At 45.0% G+C, this 16,907-nt stretch overlaps 2 protein-coding genes across 3 annotated transcripts in view; one reads left to right on the top strand and one right to left on the bottom strand.

The window, feature by feature from the left end:
• Positions 1-1,776, bottom strand: part of TECPR1 (tectonin beta-propeller repeat containing 1) — a 30,236-nt gene extending 28,460 nt beyond the window's left edge. For both annotated transcript variants that reach the window (XM_040592021.1, XM_040592023.1), the window contains exon 1: positions 1,681-1,776. In XM_040592021.1, coding sequence (XP_040447955.1) covers positions 1,681-1,705 — 25 coding nt within the window. In that variant the 5' untranslated portion in view covers positions 1,706-1,776. The remainder of the gene's footprint in view (positions 1-1,680) is intronic.
• Positions 836-15,824, top strand: BRI3 (brain protein I3). The gene is made up of 3 exons (XM_040592026.1): positions 836-1,218; positions 2,728-2,842; positions 15,436-15,824. Exons 1-3 carry the CDS (start codon positions 1,053-1,055, stop codon positions 15,566-15,568), a joined length of 414 nt encoding a protein of 137 aa, XP_040447960.1. The 5' UTR covers positions 836-1,052; the 3' UTR covers positions 15,569-15,824.
• Positions 15,825-16,907: the final 1,083 nt, after the last annotated feature.

Consider the following 16,907-nt stretch of genomic DNA (forward strand, 5'->3'; position numbering starts at 1 on the left):
CCGTTCCTTTAGTTTGCTGTGCAGGAGAAAGCAGCATCCCCCTTGCTTTCCCCTGCCTTTCTTTAGTGCTTTTCTAACTTCAGCATTTCTTTGAACCGTGTGAGTTTGCTTCTGCTTTTTCCTCAATCTCTCTTCAGCAGCTTTCCCTCTGCCCGACACTCCCGTTCTGCGCCGCCCTCCCCCCCCCGACGTCTCGCTCTCCCGTTAACACACAGCGCGGCTTTTCCCGGCGGGGACGTGGAACTTCGCAGAAGTCACTGCGGGGCGCAGCACCGTTTCCTTATGATTTTTGCCTTTTCCTGAGACCGCGTGTTCTGCGTACATGTCAACAGCCGCGCGGGATGTGTGTACCTATGCACGCCTGCACGCGCTCACACACGCGCTCACACGCCGACCCTCCCCAGCCCTCCCCCCTCCCGGGGCTCAGCTGGAGTCGTTTGGCTCCCGGATGGTTTGGAGCGGGTCCCGGCGTTGTCCGCCCAGGCGCGGTACCGGCAGCTCCCGCGCCCCTCTGCCGAGCTCGGGCGCTCCCCGGGCGGGGCTGCGCGGGGCCGTGCGCGCCCTGCTCGGGCCGCCGGCTTCCCGCGGGGCGATGCTCAGAAGGGTCTCTGAGCCCCGCCGCCGGCCCGGTTGCGAACAGCCCGGCAAGCTGGCGGCAGCCGGCGGCCGAGCGGGGCGGGCGGCGCGGCCCCTTTAAGGCCGAGGGTTCCCGGCGCCTCCCGGCGGGCCGCCCCGCGCCGCTGGGGAGCGGCGTCACGTGGGGCGCAGTCTTGTGACCGGCCGCGCGCGCGGTGCGGGGCGCTGGGGGAGGGGCCGCCCGCGCGCTCAGCGGCCGCTCAGCCGCTTCCCGCCTCCGCCGGCCCCCTCGCGCCCGGCCCCGAATGCGCGGGGCGCCGCCGCCGGGGCGCTCGCGCCGCCGCTGAGCTCCGGCGCCCCCGGGCGGGGCGGAGGGCGGCGCCCGCCAAGTTGGGCGCGGAGGCGAGGGCGCCGCTTCCTCCTCGCCCTCCCGGCCGCGCTCGGCTCCGCGGGCAGCGCCGCGCCGCCGCCCCAGCATGGACAGCAAGCCCCTGCTGCAAGAGCGGCCCCCCGCCTACAGCCCCGCCGCCCCGGGCGCGGGCTACGACTACGGGCAGAGCAACTACGGCGCCATCCCCGCCCCGCAGCCCGGCTTCCAGCCGCCCCCGCCCTACCCCTACCCGGCCGCCGCGGCCGCCGCAGGTGGGTCTGAGGCGGCGGGGGAGGGCCGGCCGGCCGCCCCGGGCGCGGCGGGCGGGGGAGGGCTTGCGCCCCCCCGGCTCCCCTTCCCCGGGCCGGGGGGCGGCTCGGGGGGGCTCCCCCGCCGGGAGCGGGGCGGCGGGCGGCACCCGGGGGGCTGCAGGCCGCGGGGAAGGGCCTGCGTCGCGGCGGGGCTGCCTGTGGGGGGCGAGGGGAGCGGGGAAGCCCCTACCCCCTCGCGTGAGGGGCTGCTGCCGCCGGTCTCTCGCCTAAAACCGGCGCGGGGGGCCCAGGTGTTCCCAAGCGCCACCTCCCCTTCCCCTCCTCCCCTCGGTGCCTTAGGTGTAACGGGGCTGTGGTTCACTACCCACCCCCCCACCCCCAAATACTGCCCCAGTTTGCACGCACCCCTGGGGTGCGGGGGTTTTCTGCCTCAAAATAGTGGCAAAGAGGCGCAGGACATACCCCGAGCTTGCCTTTTTCCTTGCATGCGCCTCACGGTTCTCTGGTTAATGTTGTTTTGTCCTGGTACGCTTCAGTAGTCTTGGAGAGACTTAGGCAGGTGAGTAGACTCCGTGCTTCTGTTAACTGGGTTAATGCTGACCTCCATCAAAGGAAGAGGTAGTCCCTCAAGAAAGACCGTAGAGTTAAGGGAATGCTTCAAAAGTTACAAAAAAATATGCAGCGAACCCAGACCCAGATTCTGGTCATCAAGCATTGGGTTGAGTTTTGAGGCTGTAAATTGATTTCCTACTAATAACTTGGAGTTTATTTTCCTGTATTAGAAGCATTACTCATTACTTTCAGTTTAATTTTAAGTAGTGAGGTTGCTGGGCTTTACAGATGAATAACTTGAAGCTGAAAATGGGCGAAGTGTATCCTGACTGTACAATCGCACTGCATGCATCTAACCATCCCTTTAAAATTTTTTTTTTGTTTTAAAATTTTTCAGTGTTAATGTAGTAGTTAATGACTTGTCTTTTCTACCTACAGCTGTTAAAATGACACATTCGCTAGCCAACAACATGGGTTTTCTGAAAAGTTCTTGGTTTTTTTTATTTCTATGCCATGCAGCCTGCTTCCTTTCCACTTGCTTCCTACCACTCTTACCTCTCTTTCCAGATATAAACTTAGTATGTGAAAGTGAAGCTGGAAACCAGAGGAAGATTAGTTTTGTTTCAACTAGTTTGTCTGCTGGAGTGGGGCATACCTGGTACATAACATCCAGAAGTGAAAGTTGTGGTCACTGGTCATTCTCAAAGTTAATTAATAGCTCAGTGTCCTTTTTAGATGGTTAAATTGTGCTAGATACTTGGGTTTATGAAGTGGCTTTGCTGTTAGGTGTGCTGAGTAGTGTGTTCCAATGCTGATTTTGATAGAGCTTCCTAAAGTGCTCAATCAAGACTACGTTTCTATTTATTTTTTGTGTGTTCTTTTCTTTCCATGCTTTTTAATTATTATCATTGTTCTTTGTGCCTTATGTGTGGTGATTGAAGTTTTTTCTTATTTTAGGGTATGCTGTTCCTCCACCGACATCACAGCCAAACTATTCGAGCACGTACACCATTATTCAACAGCCTGCTACCACCACTTCTGTAGTAGTAGTTGGTGGCTGTCCTGCCTGCAGGTAAAATAGCTCTCCAGTTGTGAAATAAACTCAGTCTTGGGTTTTATTTTTTAAATTACAGGTGTCCATATATAGTTCCTTGGTTTTCAGTTGTTTCTCTTGGTGTGTGTATTAGAAGTGGATTAATTTAAAAAGCACTAAAATTTAGCAGTGGAGTGCTTTAGTTTATGGCAGTATGAGCTTGTCCTAATGGGCTTGTGACAGCCACTATAATTAATAGACCTTATATAAAAACATGAATCTGTTCTTTATGATGGAGGAAGATCTGGAAGTGGTATTTTTAATGAAAGGGCACTTCAGTAACAGAAGTAAAGGGTCATTTCTTGGGGGAGAGGATGACAGGAAGTCCTTTCTGATGTGTTTATGTCTGGTGACAGTGAGTAGCATGATTTTATTGTGAAACTTTCTGTAATATTTGACCATAGTCATTTCTGGTTGTCTGGCTGTCCAGGCAGAAGGGCTTCCGCTGCTGTGGTGTCCCCCCCATGTTCCCAGCATCCCGACTACGCAAAGCCAGGCAGGGTGATTGGCAGTATTGGTTGAAAACATCAGTATCTTAAAGCTTTAAAAAATCTTTCTTTTAAAGACCTCTTACTGCAGAAGAACAGGGGGTTTAATAGATTTGATTCCAAGTGTTAATCTGATGAAGTGGTGAAAACCAGAAGAAGTGGTCAGCTATTGGAGTTGCAACAAAAGAACAACTTCTCCCTCAGACATCAACAGCCGTAGAAAAAGGGAAGGAGGCACTCTGTTTCCACACCAGTGCTGCAAGTCAGCTGTGTGCTCCCTTTCACTTCTCAGTTCTTCTCATCCTAGGATATTAACTAATGGGTAAGGGCAGCCAGATTGCTGCTGGTGCGCCTGGCCAGCTCTGACTCAAATGCAGAATCATCTCCTTTCTGTTAAAATGTATGGGAGTTAACCTTGTGGTGTCTTGCGAGGAGGCACGCAATATTCTGCAAGTCCAAGCCCTCATCCGTTTCAAAACACATAGGGAATGGACTTGCTAGAATAGCTGACACAATAGCAGGTTTCAGCACCATGAATGTGATGGAGATTGTCACAGTGGCAGAGGCTGTCCCCCTTTTGGTTTTGTTAGAGTTGGTGTTTGGGAGTCAGTACCTGTCTTCAAAGGTGGATTCAAATAAGCACTATGTTGTGGTGCTATGTAAAACCAGGTGCCTGCTGAAAGGCCACTAGTTAAGGCTGAAGAACTTGTTGTTAGACCTATTGATCTAGAAGATGTATGTTGTAGACAGCAAGAGAAAGTAAGCACTGACCTGTTCAGAGGATGTGGTAGATCCTGCCACCTGAGTAATTGCATTAAAATGCTTACGCTTTAGCTCAACCAGAAGACAGGAAAGATGGTATTGCTTGGTAAAAGGCAGGCAGTGTCTTTATACAGGCCTTCTGGCCCTAAGCCCAACAAATCTCAAAATATTTTACTGTGGAAGTGGTCTTTGCAATAACTTAAGGTTGGCAGACTTCTGCTGCTATTCTTAGGATTTATCCCCCCCCCCCCCCCCCCCCCCCCCCGAAGTTACCCTAGGATGCTCTAGGAAACACCTTTGAAACAATCATTTGCAAGTATAACTTTAGCCAAATTTGGGAAAATGAGCAATCTTTTGTAAGGTGTTTTCTAAGTGACCTCACTTGCATAGTTTTGTAAGTCATCAGACTTGCTCTGCTGGAGGTGCCCATCATGGACTCCTTCCTAAAGCAAAATACTGTCCAAAAAACCTTGTTTACTCTTGCATCCTCAGGTTTTGTTCTAGGCTGGGGGCGGGGGAAGAGTTGTGAGAACTATGACATGTTGATTACTGTGAGGTATAATACTGCACTGCTTAAATTGTAGGACTCTTCTCTGCACTTCTGAAATACTCTTGATCAGGGAATCCCAAGAATGAGTCACTGTATCTAGTGATGGTGTGTCATAGTCATCTTTGCGGTGTCACTATGTTTTTCCCTAATTATCTTTAGAGGAAGAGTGAAGTGTCAAGGAAGGAGGGGAGAATCTCAGGTTGCTTGTCTTTTGACTAGTTAAGGAACTGACAGTCTGGTACATCAAGAGAAAGGACAGGGAGGCTGGTTGGGAAGCACACATCAGAAATATTCGGGGGAACCTGAAGGGTCAGGGTTCATGGCCTGGAAGGTTACACTATCTGCTCCTCTTAGAGGAAGAGGTCACAATCCTCTTAGGCTTCTCTAGACCTTAAACATAGTTCTAGTTTACTTCCTTGGCCTGGAAACCTATTTTATGAAGAATGCAACATGCAGCTACTCTGAATACAACACTGAACAGAAAAGTTGTTGAAAGGGCATTGATAAACATAAAAAGTTATTAGTGGCACATAAGAAACTTCCTTACTAAACTGCCAGGTCAGTTGCCCTGTTGCTCTTCTGATTTGATGCTGTGCATGATCGCTGGAGAAGTCACTGCTTCAGCTCATGAGGAAGAATCCTTGTTTGCGGCTGTGGAGTCATGTAACTGGTGGAGTAGGCTAAAGCCCATGGAGAGGATTTCTACCATCAGAAATACAAACTAGTCTTTTGCACTACGGCAATGTATGAACGTTGCTTATTGAAATCAAACCCATTTCCAACTTAAAATATATGGTGTTGAGCAGAAATACCCAGTGTTGGTCCGTTATTGGGGGAGGAGTCTGTTTTATTGCAGTCCCAAATGATCTTGGGATTAATAAGCTAGCCTAACTGGTTACAGTTGATCTTTAAGCTTGATTTATGGTATGAAGCCAGAAAAAGTACGAAGTATCTTCAGAGGTAGCCTCTCTACAAGCAGGTAGCATGTCCATGGTCACTATGTAATTGCATCTTTTTTCTTCTATCTCTGAAGTGTTGCTGCACCTGAGGGATGACTCTCCTGTCTTGCAGGCTGTACCTCTTGCTTAGAGTTGTGCATTAGTCAGATCATTCCTTATTCATCATTGGCCAGTGTTGCCTTCTAATTACAGACTTCAGTATTAATGTGCGTTCCATCCTTCCTTGCATTATTAAAATATCTGGGGTGGTTGTAGTCCTGTTGTCTCGGTGCGAGTTCTTCTCCCAACCCTGATGTACAGAGAATTAAACTGAGTTGCAAAATCTTGTCAGCTTTACTACTTGTAGCTGACATCTAAGGATTGGCCAAGTCCTGCTTTTCAACTATTTTATGCTCCCAAGTACAGATTGAGTCATTACAGCTACTAACTTTAGAGATCCTGTCATGTAGTCTTAGCTTGGATAATGGAGCCTGGCTGCTTTTCTTGTGGTCACTTTCATTTTCTTTTTCTCAATCTTGTGTTGTTGGGTAGAAAAAATCTGCGAAGGAATGTTTACTTTCCTATTACTTAACAGAAGAAAGACTCCTTTAAAACTTGTGAAAACATTCTGTTGTTCTGATGTTTGCAAAAGCTGGTTCTTTCAAAATCTGGGACAGAGCCTGTGATGGGCCCTGTTGGGTTTTTATTGTCCTGTTCAACAAATAGTCAGTTCCTTGGAAGAAAGGGTGAGAGAAAGGACATAACGCTGCTGCTTTGTGGTGGCTTTATCTTTTGACAATTACAAAATATCTGCTTGAGAAGTTTTATAGTGGGTCCCAAATTACAATACTGAAGCTTCTTCCAGGACTGGAAGATGATACAAGTTTGATTAAAGCTGTATTATTTTCACATCTCTTACAGCCTTCTCCATGCCACAGGTGTTTGGGGGTTTTTTTGTTGTATTTGTTTGGTTTGGTGGTTGTTTTTTTTTCTCTGGCTGGTGGGGGTTTGGGGTGGGGTGTGTGTGTGTTGTGGTTTTTTTTTGTTTGTTTGTTTTTTTACTTAGCTTGAGGAAGTAGTGAGTTCACAGGTTTTGGTTGAAATTTTTTTTTTCTTCAATTAAGTGTATGTCTTCTGAAAGAATGGACTCTGCGAAAATTGCATTTAGGTGATCAAGTTCTTCAAAATGTCAGTCTTCTGGTTTTCAGTTATTTCAATCCCAAGTGCTGCGTGTGGTTTGATAAAAGTCCTTCAGGATATTGGTTTTTCTATAGTTATTTATAACAACTATATTTAAACTTTATGTAAATACTCTTAATATAATTTCATAATATGTACTGGTTAAATATGCAAGGAATTAAAAAAAAAAAACCACCACCACCTAGCTATTTGGAGAGCATATCTGATACACTGAGGAAAGCCTGCAGATTTTCAGTTTCTAACAGCAGGCTGACATGCTAGCGATCCTTTTGAATTTTGTGAGTGAAGCCAACTTTGAAGTACCTTTTCAAGAGTGCTGTAAAGAGGAATAGCTGTAATACTGCAGCAGCTCCTGACACTGCTTTTTGTCATAAAATTCCCCCTGTGTTGGGAATTGGTGTAGCTCCCTTATACTACAGCACGCAGCTTTTTGTAAGCGTGTGCTATTCAGGCAGGCTGGGGCGTTCATCCCTGCTGCGCTGTAATTTGGTGGCTGGAGCAGTTAGGGCATGAAATTCAGCAACGACTTAGGCACGTGACTGCAAAGAAGAAAGCCTTGATATAGCAGACTTGAGCAGATGCCGAGTCTGCCATTTGGAATTACCGACTAGGATACCTGTAACGTTTTTATTTATTTTTTTTCTTCTGCCTAACAGCAGAGACATGCAGCTGCTTAGCAGGAAGTCTGTTACCTAAGCCCAGCAGAGAGGAGGTGGTAAGCCTGTTAACAGGGTCCCAAGTGAGAACAGCATAGCTCTTGTTGCTTCTGAGGATTTTTGTTCTACTGGTCTGAACTGATTTGTGGACAACAATCAAAACAGATTTTTCTACTACAGGCGAGTTTACGCCATTAATAAGATACAGCAGGAAGTATTCCCTGATGGGACTGTGTAAAAATTATAATCTGGTCCCTAATGCCCGGTCTGTCGTAGGGACTGAGTTGATAGCATTTTATTTTTTTTTTTTTTATTGATGTTACCATTTATCTTGGTGTCTGTATTTTGATAATTAGGATTTATTTGTAGCATTGAGTTATTCTGGGTGAGAGGAGGAAACTGGCCTTGTCTGTTGGTAACCAGAGGTGATACTGGTTTGGCTGTGTATGCAGATGAGTGAGGAAAAAACACACCAGATCTCAGTCTATCATGGATAGATTTCTGCCATCTACAGAGAATTTTAACTGGCATGCTTAGCCTCCTTTGTGAGCCTGGGCTGTTGGTGTGAAGCCATGAAGCTTGTCTCTTAATTAGTGTGTTCTCAGAACTGGAATTCAAGTCATGGTGCTACTGCATTAGAGAAGGCTGGTGATTTGTAGGCATTTCAAGAAAGACAACAGCTAGATACAGGCTGTTCCCACTGCCAGCATTTCTCTGGCTCTGCAGCCAGCCCTCTATATAGGAAGTGGGGCCTAAAGCATAAGGAAGTTCAGATAAATCTGCAGATACTATGGTGTCTCTTACTGGGAGGTGACTTTTAAGGATAATTGCATTTACATATATGCACAGCTTGTGTTGAGGAGGGGAAGCCCACGGTGATGTATAGATCTGGGCTCCTTTCCGTGAATACTGTGGATCAGCAACCGTTCAATATGCCTTCAGGCTGAGGCTAGAGGAGCTGGCACCTCTCTTTGTGGAAATTAAAACTGTAAACATCCCATGCGTACTCAGTAGTTGCATACGTAATTGTCAGTTCCTTTTCTTCTGCTGCTTGCAGGTAAAATTTAAACATGCTTAACCTAGCAGTTGCATTAGCTAGGACAGACATAAAGAAAAGCTGTCCATGTTTGTTTTAGTGTTCAGAATTTAGATTTAGCATGCAGCCTCTGAAGTCCACGCTTGCTGCTGGTCTGATGTTTCCACTGAAACAGAGACCCAACCAACCCCAGTGGCAGGAGAGATGGGATACTGGTTTGAAAGATCCACTTGCTTGAGCAGTGAGGGAGTATCTGTGTAGAAGACAGCAGCTGCCTTAAGTGCAGATTCTTTTCAGGTGTTGCAGGGCTTGCCATACAACTAAACTGTCTCTGATTACCTGGGATAACCCTTTGACTTTTATTTGTAAGGGATGAAAAATGCTGACCAGCACACATTTAAATACTGTGATGTAGTGTTAAGTCTAAAAATGCATGTGCTAAATTGTACTGGTGCTGTGTGTGCAGATCTTGCTATTGGCCCTCTGATCCTAAGCATATGACTTAAGATATTGATGTTTTTAAGACTTATTTTGAAGAAGGAGGTTATCTGAAAAGTAATTTGGTTTTAAATACTTGTTGGTGGGAATAATTGACCTTACTTTATGGAGCTGGCAGCTGCAGTTATAGCTTAAATCCAAGACGCTGCTTGCAGTATAAATAAAACTTTGCACTTTATTTTTAGATTGGGAGTGGTGCAGTTATAATCAGCTTTTATGTGGTTTATGCTGTAGAACAAAATTTGTTTGGTTACATTAGTGAATCTACAGTTTGAATATGGAGTCTCTAATTACTCTGCAGCTCAGGTAAGATACACAAGCAAAAACTAAAATATTCATAGTCTGCCTTATAAATTTTTTTTCCTCCTTTTAAATTTAGTAACTGGCTAAGCAGTGATTGGATAAGTGTTCATCTAAAATTAGGTGGTGACACAAATCGACAGAAGCCAGAAAGTGTTTGTGTAGTTAATGCTGTCGTAGTAATTGCAGGGCTAGAGATGTGACAGGAGCTGGCCCTGAAGTAACAGGTATGTTGTGGTGGAGGTCAGGCAGATATGGCTCTGATAGGCTTCCCAAATGGGTGTCACTTGTCGGTGACTTGGCCTGCTGCCCCTGGTCTTCCTCTGCTGCTGCCCCAGCACTGCTCCCTGTGGCTTGCCTTGTTCCTCACTGGTCCTTTTCCGTAGGTCCGGTGTTGCATACGGATGGCCATTATTTTTTTTTAATTATTATTTTTTTTAATTGGCATTCTGCATTACCACAGAACACTTCGTGAATAACTGTTGAGGGGGAAAGGAGTTTAAAATAAATTCTGTTTAAAGTGTCAGGGATATCTACTGACCAATAGACTTGGGCCTTGCAAGCTGATTAGGAGGGTTGATTGTAATGGCTCTGACAGCAGTCATCTATGCTTGGGTTTGCAGCTGCTCGGGGATGACCAGAAGTACCCTGATAGATCCCTCTCTACTGTTTAATTAGTGTGTTTATTCTTTAAGGTCAGATCAAAATTAGGCTGCTTATACTCTTAACTAAACACACTGGCTTACTTGTCACAAAGGTATACTTCAGGGCAGGAACTGAATATGGAATTCATAGGAGAGAAGGAGAAGATTTAAAAACATTTAACAAAGCATGAGTTGAATGCCTGCAGGAGAGGAATGCTCAATGTGTGTGACTGGAAGAGATGCCATTAGTGTAATAGCTAACCAAGGCAGGAAATACAATAGCCTTAACGTGATGTGTACCGCACTTGGTATGCATTTCCCAAAGTAATGTTATTTTTGGTGTCACTGAAATGCCTGGAAAAGGGACTGCCTCTCTTGGATGGATCTGTAGTACTGAAAACTACCTAAATCTTCTGTTACTCAGAAACATGTAGATTGTGTCTGAGCCAGCCTCTCGGTACATACAGTATGTTACTGGGTTAACCTGTGGAGGCAGAAAATGGAGAGGCCTCACCTCCTGAGCTGCTTCTGCTGATTTTTATTTGGTCTGAGGGTGCTCAGCATTTCATGCGTTTCCACAAGTACAAATTGCCATATTCAGCTTCTGCATCTAGGCTTGCCGGTTTGGGTTGAGCACTAGTGTCCTTTCTGTCACTGTGTCTAACCAGTCTGATGCTCTAAACAGTTTTGAATCGCTTTGTATTTCAGACCTATTAGCAGATGCTTCCCAGGAGATGGCACTTCTAGTAGCACATCTTTTCCCCAGTGAATGAAGTCGACAGCCTTGTTTACTGATTTGTTTCTTTAATTGCAGTCTTAATTTTGAGGGTCGCTTGCAATGTGATATTACAGTTCTAATGTCCACATGTGCCCTCGGCAAAGAGGTTGTATGGCAAAGAAATTATGCTGAAGCCTTAAGCCATGTTACACAACACCCCCCTCAAACACAGTAATACGCTCAGGTAGGACAACTAGTTGGAAATCTCTGGAAGCAAGGGTTAACATGAGGCTCTTCAACTCTGTTTTAAAAGTCAATCTTGATGTAAGTATCTCTGCTTGTGTTAGTACGCTCTGAACTTGGCCAAGCAAGCAGAATTTGATGTTTCCTGGTATGGGCTAATGGTATAACGACTGGTTTGGGATTAGAATGTGAAAGTTGGGTAGCAAGGGTAAATTGATAGGAGCTACATTTTCTTTATTTTTCTTTCCTTTTGACTCTCATTAATTCACATACTGGTTTGTTTGGTTTTTTTTTAAAATGCGGACCAGGCTGTATGCAGTGGTCTGTATGAAGTATTCATAATCCAGAGTATATGGGGGAAAATTACTTCACAATATGCCCCTGGATGATATTTGCCTCTTTTCTAGTAGTGGCAGTGACTGCTGTTTTGTTCATAATTTTTTCAGTAACTCCTTCTGTATTTCTTTCCATGGCAGTACTATTCCCTCTGTTTTCCGCATCGGTATTTCACTTTGGGGAATGCTCTGTGGTGAGAGGGAAGGGGAAGCAGGCAGTGCTCTGATGGGCTGATGAGAGCCCTGGGCTAGAGTTCTTTGTAGCAGAAGACTAGACACTGACTAAAAAGAAATATTAACCAAGCTGAGCAAACCTAGCACCTGTAGTTTCTCTGAGTGCTGCTTGCTGAGGTGGTGCAGGGCAAGTACTGTGAGTCAGTGACTAACGCACCAAGACAAGGGTGAGTTTCTGCTTTGCAGCAGAAATGGCCTGGCTTCTTCTTGTCTGCTGGCACATGGTGTCATTTTTGTCAGCACTTTTGCTGTAGAGGTAGAAATGCATTGCATGCCAGGTGGGGGGTACGTGATGCCTTTCTCTCTGATCCTCGTACACCCACTGGACGTAGCTGTCATCAGGTCAGCAGAAGTGTAAAGGCAAGTTGACAGCACACAGAACTGCTTGTCGTGCCCACAAGAAACACTCGCAGTATCAGCTGGGCAGATGCAGGCATTGCCAAACCTGACCTACAGGAGAGAGCTCTGGGAAACTGCATCACAATCGGCAGTGCTGTTTCCAAGAAACTTGCTCTTGCTGCTGCTGAGTGTGGCTGTAGTTGATGGGTCAGTATTAGAACTTGTAGTAGAAATACCAGAAAGGAAAGTGGGATTCTGTGTGTGAAGTCCATCCATTCTGTAAGTCGGCAACTCATTGCAGCAAGAATAATTTGAATCAAATGCAAAACCCCCATAGGTAAGCTGGACCAGTGGTCTGGTATGGCACTCTGTCTGTTGGAGTCTCATCGATGGGACTGTCATGTCCTTTTGGAGATATAAAGAAATCTATCTATAAGTTCCATTGTTACCTCATGCTTGGTTCCTTAAACATCACTTTTGCTTCAGTTGGAGAGGAAGATATTACTGATACCACAACTATTGTACAAAGTACTCAATAGGTGTTAGGCTTTTTTAGTACTTTTAATACTAACAATATTATCTGTGGGTGACACGCCAGAACCATTGTGCTTTAGAGCATGTGCTGACTGCATCAGTGCACTGAATATGGCAGCTCCATCTGGAGAAAGGTGGTTTTATCAATTTGGGCAGCACCAGGGATACCTTTAAAGTTTTATTTTAGGCCAGCGTTGATATCTGGATTTGTGATTTGGTGATACAGGTATGGGAATAGGAGCTAAAAGGTACTGGAGAGAGAGGTGAAACTTTTTCCATGTTTGAGGAGGCTTTCCTGAAGTCCTTTGGAGCCATGGGAGAAAAAAGGAGGTACCTGCGCCACTGAAACTAACTCTGCAAAATTTGTTCCAGCTCTGGGAAAAATGGTTGGATCCAAAGTCCTGGAGAGTTTGTCACAAAAGCAGAACACTGCTGCAGAGCTCATCTTATTGTTCTTATCTCTCTGGACACACAGCTGTCGGTGTTCAAGAGTATTCTTACATTGTTATGGCAAAATAAAGTACTTGCACTGACAGGTGGAACTCTGATAGTGCGTGTGCCGGACTTGCAAGGAAGAGGGGGTGACGTTACACCGAGTGTGTAATGAGTAGCCACAAAGAACAGCATAGGCTACAAAAGTCTGAGCTCCGGGACACTTGTGTGCTGAGACTAGTGTCTGTACGATGACTTGAGCATTAGTCTGCATCTTTTAACTTGTCGTCTTAAAGGAATGTTATTTGAGGATATGAGATCATAAAACTACTCCTGGGATCAACTGTACCGTGACAATACCTTTATACCAAATATAAAGTCAACTTCTGTTAACAAGAACTTTGTAAACAGAATAAAGTAAGTTCGTCAAAGGGAGGGGACTGCTGTTGAACGCTTGAGCTGAGCATGAAGTTGCATCAGCAGCAGAGTATTAAGAGCACTTTGAAAAGCCTTTGGGTTGTTGTGATGGCTGAGGGGAAGGGGAATGGTTCTTAAGTTTAATCAAGTTGTAATGTTTTAGCCAGCTGCAGTAAGGAAATGGTCTCTGAGTCTGCATCTTCCTTCACTCTATTTATGTGCAGAATAGATTGTCTGTGAACTGCTTTGTAGGGAAACAAGAGCTTGTTGGCCTTGGCACCTTGCTTGTAGCATGTATTTCAAGGTCACTTAGCTCTGTTTTTGTTGACTTTCGCTGTACCAGGGACTCAAGAGGAGACATCTTGTTCAAGTGTTCTGCTAAACCCCAAATTCTGACTGTTTAGTATAGCTGCTCAAACATCTTAAGTCTGAATACTCAGGCTGGCTTTAGTGTCCATCTTCATTTTTGGGGATGTTTAGACACAGCAGTTCAGAAAAGTCGGGGAGTGAAATTTGGGTAAATTTCTGCTCACACAACTCTGCTGAAACACTTTTCCACATAGGGTGGTCATTCAGCTGGGACTCAGCTGGAGCCAGATGACATCAATAGCAGATTCTCCTGCAGTTCGAAAGGGACATCAGTTTTTGGAAGTGGGAACTGGGAACACCACTGAAGGTTATTTCAATAGCGATGTGTGTTTGGCCTTTGGCCTTTTCTAGCTACCAGAAATAAACTTGTTAAACAGCTTAGACAGTAGTGCTGCACCTCTGAGCTGTTTTAGTGACTTAGGAGTCTGAATGTGAGTAGTTAGCGTAGGGCTCTGCACAGTTACTTATATTGGCACCTTCCACAACAAAGTGCTGAAATTTAAAGTATTCTTTCACTGTAAATCTACAGTTGTAAGTTTTAAAGTCCTCCTTATCCTGCGAAATTGGTCAGAGCCCTAAATACTCGGTGCACTTAGCCCTCTGCATGTTAATTATTGACTTGTGCTCTCTGAAGAAAGGTATGCCAGCACATCTGAGAGAATGTGCTGGCAACTGCAGGAACCAAGCCTTGCCGAGTTGTGTATGAATTTGAAGTAACAAACTGAAACAAACCTGTTTGCATCTCACTGTCTGCAGGGATTTTAACTTGCTTAGTGAAAGCGTGAGCTGGATGTTTCACCAGAAACCTTTAACTAGGGTTACACAATATTCTGCCCGTTCAACCCTTTCTCTTAGGAAGAAAGTGAGAAAAAACACCAAATCATCAGATCAAAACATTCAGAAAACGAGGACTAATTTTTCTGAGAGCTCTAGTGCACATACACTGTGGGAGACTTGAGGTTGAACGGACTAAGAGGGTTCACCCCAGGATAACTGTGGAAACTAGGCAGGCAAAGCATATGAGGCAAGTATGGCTGCTGCCTGTTGTGAAAGACCTAAAAAGCTGAGAAATGGAGTTGTTTGGTGTGCAATGACCAGTGTAACAACACTGGTATGGTTAAATCTTTAGCACTGTATTGTTCCAGAAGACTCAGTAAATTATTTTAAAAGCAGTCTTCCATTTTTATGAGAGTAAACTTCAGTGGCACTAAGGTTTAGTTCTAGAAAAATGTATCTTTACCAATACGCAAAAACCTGACCCCAGGAAGGGCTAGCAAGGAACAAAGTTGGCTACTTGCTTACAGTCTCTGTCCTCAATGTGTGGTCTTTTATACCTGGCAAGGTTGGTTGAGCTAGGATGCAAGAATCCAGGAGAAAAGCTGTGACTTTCAGATTCTTTAGGGAGCAGAGATGGCTCTAGAGGCGCAGGCTTTCATGTTGAAGCTTTCTGAAGTGCAAGTGTGTGATCCTTGGTGTACCTGCATTAACCAATATTGGGAGTTGACAGAACAGCTCAGAGCTGTGGTGGCTGTTTTGATCTAAGTACCAGTTGTGAACTGCAGTGATGGAGAAATGGTTGCTGCCTAGGATGAAACAGCTAGTTTGAATTAAATCTTTTAGGCTTCTTATCTACAGTCTGATCACCTCCAACTTTCCTGTTTGGGTTTTTTTTAAGTGTTACGATTCAAAACCTTCTGCTGCAAGCTATGAAAAGAAGGGCCTTTTAAAGGGGGGGAAAAAAAAAAAGCAAACCCAAAACATCTTTGTACTTTTATCTTGCTGTATAAAATGGTGGGTTTTTTAGTGACTGCCAGATCAAAGTGATAACTTTGGGGTGAGCCTGGATGTCCTTGACTGAGTCTGTTTTCCGTTTTTACAGGGTTGGCGTGTTGGAGGACACCTTCACCTGTCTTGGTGTTTTGTGTGCCATTGTATTCTTTCCAATTGGGATTCTGTTCTGTCTTGCACTGAGGCAGAGAAGATGCCCTAATTGTGGGGCAGCTTTTGGCTAAGGGGATGAACGTGGATGTGCTTATGGAAGCTACAACTGTTAGCATACTCTTTCTAATGTAAATGTCATGTACAATCATTTTATTTGCTTCAGACCTGTTTTGTAAAGTGTGAAGAAATTTAGTCTCTTGCATGTAATTTAAACTTAATCTTTTATGAGCATGTGCATTGCAAAACATGAAAACCCAACTTGTTTTCCATGTTTAGTGGCACCTGTTGAAAACTAAATAAAACTGCTTTTCCTTTTGCAATCCTCAACTTGTGGCTGGATTATTAAGTATGTGACTAATGTGTATGATAACATGCAGTCTGAAAGTAGAGGTACTACAAAGGAGGAGAAATATTTGCCAGAATCCTTGTGATTAGAAAAAAAAAAGTGGTTTAGGGCTGTACTTGTTTAACATCTGACGTGCTTATTGAGGAAAGTGTTACAAGTGTCGTGTGTGCTAATGGACCCTCTGCCTTCTGAAGGCACTAGTAGTAACAAACAATAATAAAAAGTGAGCCTTACTTTAATTAGTGAAGGTTTCGCTTATATAGGGACACCTGTGACGTCCAAGGGCTGCAGCAGGGCACTCTGCTTGGGGCAGGTCATATGTGGCAGTGCCACAGCCTCTGTTTCCAGAGCAGAGATTTTTGCATTTCAGACTACTTAATTCTGACGTGGAATTAGTGAAAGGTTATACAGTCCACCTTGACTTACCCCTAATATGCTTTAGAAAATGGGGTCAGGTATAAGTTTCTGAAAAGTTGGTGTTTCAAAACGGAATAATGCATATTTATGCAAAGTTTCATAGCAAATGAAGCGTCCTCAGCCTTGAATGTGAAAGGGCAGTGTGAGAGGAGGCAGAATGAGTGGACTCTACCTCTGCTGCCATCATATGCTCATATACTATTTTTTGATATTAAGTAACTGAAAGGCATTTCACATGACTTGATTTCACTGTTTATGGTGGTAGAAGCAGGCGCAGCAAAATGAATTCTCCATGGGAGGCTGTAGGAAGCATGGACATACATAAAGTAGAATGATTTAGAATAAGGATTAATCACTGGCAGCAGTCACAATACAGGCTTCATGCAGCAGGTGGGAAGCACCACCTAACCCGTATGGTGGTAAAGCAAAGCACCCCACCGCTGGTGCGGAGTGAGGGCTCCGTGTCTAACATTCTAGGCCAGTTGCCGAGATGGTTCCTGTAGGAGATGTCTTCCAGACAAGCTAGCTCCACCGGAGGTAACAAACTGCAACTCTGCTTGTGACTGAAGTTAAAAGCTGTATTTCACTTAACTGTTACTACACTGTGACAGCATTTATGCCAGTGCTAGGCTCCTTAATTAAAAATT

Source organism: Falco naumanni, chromosome 4, assembly GCF_017639655.2.
Source record: "Falco naumanni isolate bFalNau1 chromosome 4, bFalNau1.pat, whole genome shotgun sequence".
NCBI lineage: Eukaryota > Metazoa > Chordata > Aves > Falconiformes > Falconidae > Falco > Falco naumanni.